At 46.4% G+C, this 9,974-nt stretch overlaps 1 protein-coding gene across 1 annotated transcript; it reads left to right on the top strand.

Moving 5' to 3' along the window:
• The first annotated feature begins 735 nt into the window (after nt 1-735).
• Nucleotides 736-9,750, top strand: CBY2 (chibby family member 2). The gene has a single exon (XM_075562648.1). The coding sequence runs from the start codon at nt 736-738 to the stop codon at nt 2,035-2,037; it is 1,302 nt and encodes a 433-aa protein (XP_075418763.1). The 3' UTR covers nt 2,038-9,750.
• Nucleotides 9,751-9,974: the final 224 nt, after the last annotated feature.

Here is a 9,974-nt window from a genome sequence, read left to right on the forward strand (position 1 = left end):
ACAAGGCTTTCTACTCTGACAAAGAGCTACAGTTTCAGAAATCCACAGCGACTTTTCTACCCTGTCCGCCAGGGTCACTGTAAGTCAGACTTGACTCCATGTCAGTGAGTCTGGCTTTTTGGGTTGGGTAGCAGTCCTTGGGTGATAGCACAGTTGTAGGAATGGGCTACTAATTGATGGCTGTAGGTTTGTTTTGAGTCCACTTGGAGGTGCCTTGGAAGAAAGACTTGATAATCTACTTCTAGAATGTCAGCCACTGAAAACCCTGGGCTGCTCTTTCACTACCACAAGCCATGCAACTTGCTTGGCGAAGTTCCTAAAACTGGTGGGCCTGGAACTCAAAATCTGATTTTAAATTGGTGCCCGATTTTAATTGGCATGCATCTCCCTTGGATATGTTTTCTTGTAGGGAGTCCAAGGAGGTCAAGGGCAAAGATGCCCACTGCAGCCAGGCTCAAACCACATCTGTTGCCAGTTAGGTGACGCCCTGAGTGCCAGATCGGAACTCCACAGGGCTCCCACAGCTGTGATCTTTCAGAAGTCGATCGCCAGGCCTTTCTTCCAAAGTGTGTCTGGGTGGATTTCAACCTGTAACTCTCCAGTAAGCAGCTGCATGCTTCGATGAGCCACCCGGGGTCCCCTGTGGCCAGACTGATTTAAACGCACTGCTGCCATCGTCACCTCTTGCCCAAGGTGCCTGGCCACTCCTGACGGGGTGACTTTAGGGCCTCCGCCATGCTGGGTGTGGCCGCTCGTTCCTTCGTTCACGCTGGGCTTCCTTGTTCTCTCCCACAGAGGGGCATAGCCGAGCCGTTCTTGAGACTCCACAACTTGTACACCATCCCGCGGTGCGCGCGGCCGGTCACCCTCCCCAGGGTGAGCCGCAGGGTCGTCAGCCAGCACTCGTACCCGCTGAACCGCATCTCCTCGCTCCCCTTGGACGCCATGGAGCGCCCCACCTCGCAGGCTGACCTGGAGCTCGATTACAACCCGCCCCGCGTGCAGCTCAGCGACGAGATGTTCGTCTTCCAGGACGGCCGCTGGGTGAACGAGAACTGCCGCCTGCAGTCGCCCTACTTCTCGCCGCCCTCCTCCTTCCACCACAAGCTGCACCACAAGCGCCTGGCCAAGGAGTACCTGCTGCAGGACGAGAACAAGTCCCTGCGCGAGGAGAACCGCGCGCTGCGCGAGGAGAACAAGGTCCTGCGCAAGGAGAACAAGATCCTGCAGGCCTTCTGGGAGGAGCACAAGGCGGCCGCCGCGCAGTCGCCCGGCCGCGACGAGCCCCGGGCCTCGTCGGCGCCTGCGCACAAGGACAGCCCCAGCCCGGAAGGGGCCAAGAAGGAGGGCGCGGGCGCGCCGGCGGCGGCGCGCGCCACCGAGAGCAGCACCCTGCAGCTCCTGCGCGAGGAGAACCGCGCGCTGCAGCAGCTGCTGGAGCAGAGGAAGGCCTTCTGGGGCCCGGGCGAGGACAAGAGCCCGCCGGCCGAGGAGAAGCCGCTGGCCGCCTCGCCCCGCCAGGAGGCCCACAGCCCGGGGCTGCTGCCCAACCCGGCCTCCGGCCTCCCCTCGCCCTTCGAGGAGCCCAAAGGCCACCCGAGCCCGCCGGAGGACGCCAAGACCCTCCGCGCCCTGCGCGAAATGGTCAGCAACCTGGCCGGCGCCCCCCGGGAGGAGGAGGAGGGCGGCGCGGGCGGCGCGGGCCTGCCAGAGGGCGGTCAGTCTCTGCAGCTGCTGCGGGAGATGAACCAGGCGCTGCAGGCCCTGCGCCAGGAGAACGAGCACCTGCACGTGCTGCGCGAGGAGAACCGGCTGCTGCAGGAGGAGAACCGGGCGCTGCACGCGCTGCGCGAGGAGCACCGCGCCTTCCAGGAGGAGCACCGCGCCCTGTGGGAGAACAACAAGCTGAAGCTGCAGCAGAGGCTGGTCATCGACACGGTCACCGAGGTCACCGCACGCATGGAGATGCTCATCGAGGAGCTGTACGCCTTTATGCCGGCCAGGAGCAAGGAGCCCAAGAAACCCACCCGGATCTGAAGCTCCGCAGCCCCGGCGTGCAGTGGCACCGACCTTGGGGCGCCCAGCACACCGGGGAAGGCCACCTCTGGTCCTCCTCTAGCCCCCCACCCCGCCCTGTGAGTCCGTGCCTGTGGAAGAGCCTATTTATGGGCCGCCCTAATCCCAGAGAAATAATAAAGGCGTGAGGAGGCTGGGGCCAAGCAGCACCAGCGTACTGTGGATTTGTCTTCTCCCTCCTCACATTTTACCTCCATTGTTAGTTTTTCCTTTCTTCCCTGCTTCTCCTCTTTCTCTTCCTAGGTTCCTCCCTCCCTCATTATTTTCAATTTCTGAGGTTATGGGGAGGAGTGGGCCATCGGGACATGTCACTCTAGTCTCACTAAGGTTTTGTGAAAGCTGAAGAAAAGTAAAGTCCGTAAGAGCTGAGATATGACCTTGAGTCGATCCCACCTGGATTTCGAGAGCATCTCAAGAACTGATTTCCTGCATTTAACACCAATGACAGAAGACTCGAGTTGTGGGATGACATCAAGAACATCACTCATGAAGAAAGCAAAAGGTCATTAAAAAGACAAAAGGCCAAAGTGGATGTCAAAAGAGACTCTGAAACTTGCTCTTGGTCATCGAATAACTAAGGCTAATGGAAGAACTGATGAAGTCAAAGTGCTAAACAAAATCTCAAAGAGAAGCTCAAGAAGGCAAAGTAAAATATAATGAAAAAATTTCAAAGACAGAAGTAAAAAACCAGAAAGATGATCTTAAACTGAAAAAAGCTCATGAAAAAATTCAAGCTTTGGTTGAAATTTTGGAAGATTCTGTGTGCAAAATACTGCACGATGTGGAAAGCAACAAAAGAGGATGGAAAGAATATGCAGAGTCATTGTACCCAAAGAACTAGTTGACATTTCACCATTTCCGGAGGTAGCATATGAGCAGAAAGCAATGGTATTCAAGGAAGAAGTCCAAGCCACACTGAGGCATTAGTTAAAAACAAGGCTCCAGGAATTGACGGGATACCAATAGAAATGTTTCAACAAGTGGATAAAGCACTGAAAGCACTTACTAGTCTATGCCAGGAAATTTGGACGACAGCTACTTGGTTCTGACTGGAAGAGATCCTATGTATACCCGTTCCAAAGACAGGTGACCCAACAGAAGGCTCAAATCGTAGAACAATATCATTATCCCATGCACATAAAATTTTCCTTAAGATCATCCAACAAAGGTTGCAGCAGTACATTGACTTTCGGAGGTTGAGGCCAGATTCTGAAGAGGATGTGGAACATGGGATATTGCTGATGTGAGATGGATCTTGACTGAAAGCAGAGAATAACTGATATGTTTATGTGTGTTTTATTGATTATGCCAAGTCATTCAAATGTGTGGATAATACCAAACTCTGAATAGCTTTAAGAAGAACGGAAATTCCAGAACACTTCGTTGTGCTGCTGGGGAACTTGTGCATGGATCATGCGGCAGTTGTGGGACCATAGCAAGAGAATACTCCATGGTTTAAAGTCAGGAAAGGTGTGCATGAGGGTTGTATCCTCTCACCATACTTATTAAATCTGTATGCTGAACAAATCACCAGAGGAGCTGCATTTTATAACGAAGAATGCAGCATCAGGATTGGAGGAAGACTCAATAACAAACTTCAATATGCAGATGATAAAACCTTGCTTGCTGATAGTGAAGAAGGCTTGAAACAATTGTTGAAGATCAAGGATTGCAGCCTTCGGTATGGATAATATCTAAATGTAAAGAAAACCAAAATCCTGATACGTTAGGCAGGGTTCTTTAGAGAAACAAAACCAGAATACACATATATATATATGTATATATATACACACACACACACAGCAAGAAGAACAGTAACAGCTAATCAGTCCACATAGCAGAGGGCTCAGTTCAACTCTCTTGTACAACAGTTAATGTACTGAAAGTCCTTCAACTAACATAGGCTGCTGGGTTGAAGGTCAAGGAAGCGCACAGCAGAGTCCTCCCTTGGGTAAGGCAGGCAGAGTCTGCCTGCAGGTAGCAAACAGCAGGGTGATCAGCAACAGTCAGTAGCTCTGGAGCTTAGAAGTCGGTCTGCATAGGATATTGAATTCAAGCCCTGCAAGGTGACAGGATCCACTACCCACAAGCTCAAGCGATTTATGCACCAGCAGTGTGGGGAAGCACGTCTCAAAGGAGACTCAAGCTCGAGCTACATGATCCATGGGTTGCCTTGGTCCACAGGTAGTTTTGCACACAGGTTGAGGCAGAGAACTAGCTCAAGCAGCAGCACGCTGGTCTGATCACCAAAGAGCGAGAGAGATGGGGGTGGACCTGGCACAGCCATTTATCTCTCTGCCCTCCAATCAAACTGCAGCCTGATTAATCCCATACGTTCCTATTGATCAGGCTGGAAAAATAAACCTATCACACCTGACAAACTGAACCAATAGATAGCATGATGAATGGGGAAAAGATTGAAGTTTTCAAGGATTTTTGTCTGTCTTGAATCCACAATCAATGGTCATGGAAGCAGCCATCAGGAGATTAAAAGACACATTGCTTTGGGTAAATCTCCACAAGACCCCTTGAGAGTGTTGAAAATCAAGGATGTTACTTTGAGCAGTAACCTAAAGATGTGCCTGACTCAAGCCTTGGTCATTTCAATGGTCTCATATGCATGTGAAAGTTAGACATTGAATAAGGAAGACAAAGAAGGCAGAATTGATGTGTTTGAATTGTGGTGCTGGAGGAGAATATTGAAAGTACCATGGACTGCTAAAAGGACAAACAAATCTGTCTTGGAAGAAGTCCAGAGTGCTCCTTATAGAGAATGATGGTGAGACTTCATCTTACATATTTTGGACACGTTGTCAGGAGAGACCAGTTGCTGGAGAAGGACACCATGCTCGATAAAGTACAAGGGCAATGAAAAAGAGGAAGGTCCTCTAGGAGATGGACTTACCTAGTGGCTGCAACATTGGTCTGAAGCATAGGCACAATTGTGAGGATGGCACAGGACCGGACAGGACTAGGCAGGGTTTCTTTGGCAGGGTTTCTAGGCAGGATTGCTGTGGGTTGAAACAGACTCAAGAGCACCTAACAACGACTTGAGCGATAATTTTGTTGCGTATAAGAGTCTTAATTGGCAATTTAATTTCCTTTCAAGGTATTTTGTATATCATTTCCATTATCTTTTGGGGTTCTACTGAAAAAAATTGAGCTTATTCTTACTACTCTGCCTTTCTAGGAAATTTTTCTTTTCTACTGAGTTGCTCTCAGGATTCTTGCTTTTTATTTGGTGTTAGAATGTTTGACTATGATGTGTAGTGTTTTTCTTTCGGGGTCAATTTTAGTTGGGGTTTCTTTCAGTTTCTTGAATGGTTATCTGTCTGGCCATGATGTTAGGGAAATAATCTATTATTTCTTGGACTGTTTTATTCTGTGGTGGTTTTTTCTTATTTTCTCTAATGTTTATCAAATATAAGTCACTTATCTTGATATTGTCCCACAGAATTTGTAGGTTTTCTTGGGGGTTAAAAAAAGATTATTCTTTTTGTAGTTTGGTATTGCAAGATTTGTCTTCAAGCTCACTGATTTGGGCTTCCATTGCTTCAGTACTGCATAAAACCATGTCTACATTGTTTGTCTTTTAGAGTGTTTTCCAGTTTTACTATCTTAGTGTTAGTGTTTTGGATTTTGATTTGGAATTAAAAAATAATTTTCTATTTGGAATTTTTAATTATTCCTATTTTTTACTTATTTTGTCAAATTGATCTCGTAGTGCTTTCCTCATGTTCTTGTTCTTTTTCTCTCTTACAGCGTTGTCAAACATTTCCTCCATCCATTTAAAGCAGCTGAACACCACTCTTCTGCATGCCCCCATGGGTAGCTTTACTGCCTTTTCGCCATTTGGAAAATGTCCTGTGTCTATGTCTGTTTACTGTCCATTCATTTGTGCCACTTTTTCTTTTTTCTCACGTGCACTTAATTGCCTGTTGTTTCTGTTGGTCAAGTAGTATTAGAATGGATAGTATTTTCTGTGCATTAGTTGTAGCTGTTGAGGTTTCAAGAGTGGCTGGGTCATATGGTAATAGCCTATTCCAAGCTGGGAGTGGTGACAAAAGTTGTTTACTATTTCCTGTCCAGGTCACAGTCTGGTTGCTAGGGCAAGTGACCAATGATTAAAATGGCTGCAGTGAAGGTAGGGATGCAGCCCATCTCTCTCTTCCTCCCTGATGATCAGACCAGTGTTACTGTTGCTTGAGCTAGTGTGCTGCACTACCCTTGGGCCAAGCCAATCTGTAGATCATGTTGCTAGTGCTTGAGGCTCCTTTGAGACCTGCTCCACCATGATGCAGGTGATACATTGCTTGAGCTGAGGCTGGTGGATCCTGTTGCCCTGCATTGCTGGCGTTTGATAACCCATTGGGGCCTGCTTTGCTAAGCTCCAGTGCTACTGACCATTACTCACCCACCCTGCTGCCTGCTGCCTGTGGGCAGACTCTGCCTGTGTTGCCTGAGGCAACACTCCACTGTCTGCTTCCTTGATTTTTACGGGCAGCCTGCATGAGTTGAAGGACTTTCAGCATATTAACTGTTCCATAAAAGTGAGTTGAATTGAGCCCTCTGTACTGATATGTGGACTAATTAGCTGTTGTATTCCTGCTCACTATATAGACCTATCCTCTAATACAGATGCAATCATAAGTGTCCTGGTTTTGTTTCTCTAGAGAACCCTGCCTTACACACTTGATGAACTGGATGCACTGTCAATCCATCTTGTTGAGGGGCTTTATCTTTTTCATTGACCCTCTATTTTACCACGTTTGATATCCTTTTACTGGGCCTGGTCTCTGATGATAGCATGTCCAAAGTACATGAGACAAACCTCACCACCCTCACTTTTAAGGAACAAGACTAATTTTTTTTTAGTGGAAGCTCAATGTTTTTCACCAGCTCTATAATCAAAATACATACATTCTTGTTCAGTCTTTCTAATTCATTGTGCAGTTGAAAATATTATAACTTGAGTCAAACACACCTTAGTCCACACAACACAAACAGCGACTATACACATGGACTTCTCCAGATGGAATACACAGACATCAAACTGACTATATCTGTGAGAGGAGAGGATGGAGAAGTTCAATATTAGCAGCTAAAACTAGGCTGACTGTGGAATAGACCATCAATTGTTCATAATATAGGTTCAGGTTGAAGCTAAAGAAAATGAAAATAAGTCTGTGAGAGCCAAAATATGAGTTTGAGTCTATCTCACCTGAATTTTGAGAACACCTCAACCACAGAGATGCTGTATTGAACACTAAAGACAGGAGACTTGATGAGCTGTGGGATGACATCATTCATGAGCAAACAAAGAGGGAAGGAGAGTGGAACACATCTTGGCCCACCAAACCCTGAGGACAATATTGCTGCTCAGAGCAGCCAATGCACAGATAGAACCATAGGGCCAGCTCCATCATGAGACACACACATGATGTCCCTCACTGATCCGTAGTGCTATGGAGGACAACACTGGGGAGACAGTGCGGGAATTGTGCTGGATCTTACCCCACCACACTGGGGTGAAACACCAAGGGAATGCAACACAGCAGCAAGGGGAGCAAAGCAATGAAGTCTCTGGGGAATACCAAAGATAGACTTTGGGGCCAGGTGTGACAGCCCAGCAGACTCACCTGGAAAACAGTCCTAAAGATCAACAAACAGACCTTGAACTATTTATAGCTTTTCTCTTTTGTTATTGTTTTGTTTTACTTTGTCTTGTTTCTGTGCTTATTATTGTTTCTGTATGTCTATCTAGATAAGATAGGTGGGATAAACAATCCAGAGGAGAAAACAATGGGACCAATGGTTTCGGAGGACAGGGAGATGGGGAAGCAGGGGAACGGAAGTGGGTCTTAACAAACCTAGGGACAAGGGAACAACAAGTGATCTAAAATTAATGGCAAAGAGGGTGTAGGATGCCTGGTGGTGCTTAATCAAGGGCAATGTAGTGGAGAGGAATAACTGAAATCCGAATGAAGGTTGAACATGATAGTGGGACAAGAGAAAAGTAAAAGGAAATAGAGGAAAGAACTAGGAAGCATAGGACATTTATAGAGCTCTAAATACAGGCATATACATATGTAAATATATTTAAATGATAGGGAAATATATCTATATATATATTAATGTTAAGTATTAAAGGAGCATTGGGCTTCTACTCAAGTATTTCCTCAACACAAGAACACTTTGTTCTAATAACCCGGCATTCTATGATGCTCACCTTCCCTGACATGATTGCTGAAGACAAAATGGGGTGCATAAGCAAATGTGGTAAAGAAAGCTGATGGTGTCTGCCTATCAAAAGATATAGCATCTGGGGTCTTAAAGGCTTGAAGATAAACAAGTGGCCATCTAGCTGAGAAGCAACAAAGTCCACTTGGAAGAAGCACACCAGCCAGTGTGATCATGAGGTGTTGATGGGATCAGGTATCAGGCATCAAAGACCCAGAACAAAAGAACACATCAATGTGAATGAGGGGGAGTGTGGAGACTCAATACCCATCTATAGACAATTGGACACCCCCTTACAGAAGGGTCCCAAGGAAGATATGAACCATTCAGGGTGCAGTATAGCACCAACAAAACACACAACGTTCCTCTAGTTCCTTAATCCTTGCTCCACTCCCACTCCCATCATGACCTTACCATACAAATTCAGCTATACCAGAGCAGATACACTGATACAGATAAGAACTTGCAACACAGGGAATCCAGGACAGATAACCCTCTCCGGACCAATAATGAGAGTAGCAATACCAGGAGGGGAAGGGGAAGGTTTTGGGGGGGGGGCACTGATCACAACAATCTATATATAGCCCCTTCCCAGGGGATGGACAACAGAAAAGTGGGTGAAGGGAGACAGTGGTTGGTGTCAGATATAAACAAAATTTGTTTATAAATTATCAAGGGTTCATGAGGGAGGGAGAGGGTAAAGGGGAAATGAGGAGCTGATATCAAGGGCTCAAGTAGAAAGAAAATGTTTTGAAAATGATTATGGCGAGACTCTGCCACTCCCTGGGAGACATGGGAGCTGACAAGACACATGGAACTACCCTAGTGCCTTGAGTCAGACAAGGCACATGGATGCAACCAGACCTCTGAAGCCGGAGAAGCCACAGAGAGATCCCTGCCAGCGCTGAGATGCTTACAACGCCACTGGATGCAAAGACTTTCTACTCACTGGCTTGTGATCATCCTGCATTTGGCCTCATTGCATGTGTTTCGTGAGTCTGAAGAGGACTTATCGGACATATGGGCTAATATCAGACTCATGGACTTGGACTGGACTGGGTTGGGATGTTTTCTTAATGTACAATTGCTCTTGTATATAAGCCTCTTCCTTGCACACACACACACAGACACACACACAAAGAGAAGAAAATGATGATGGCAACATATGGACAAATATGCTCGATGCAATGGATGCATGCATGGATTGTGGTAAGAGGTATAAGAGCCCCTAATAAAATGATTTTTAAAAAAGAAGAAAATGATGTCAGCATGTGTATAAATGTGCTTGGCACAATGGATGGATGTATGGATTGTGATAAGAGCTGTAAGAGCCCCCAATAAAGTGATTTTAAATAAAGAACATCATTCATGATGGATGGCTTTGGAATCACATCTACTGCCTACTAGTCATACAAGTTGCCGTGTCAGAGAGCGCTTGTTCCTGGGCTCTGCCAGGGACAGAGATAATAGTGGAAAGGTCTCTTTTTGTTGTTTTGTTGTTTTTCCTTCAGTTGGTGCAAACAATCTTTTAAAATTCCAATGTTGACTCTGCTACAACAAAAAGACAAATCTATCCTTTAAATATATGCATAAGTACATTTTTTTGCTCTTGAACACATTAAATAAATCTTGCATAGCAGATTTGCCCAAAGCAATGT

This window comes from Tenrec ecaudatus, chromosome 11, assembly GCF_050624435.1.
Source record: "Tenrec ecaudatus isolate mTenEca1 chromosome 11, mTenEca1.hap1, whole genome shotgun sequence".
Lineage (NCBI taxonomy): Eukaryota > Metazoa > Chordata > Mammalia > Afrosoricida > Tenrecidae > Tenrec > Tenrec ecaudatus.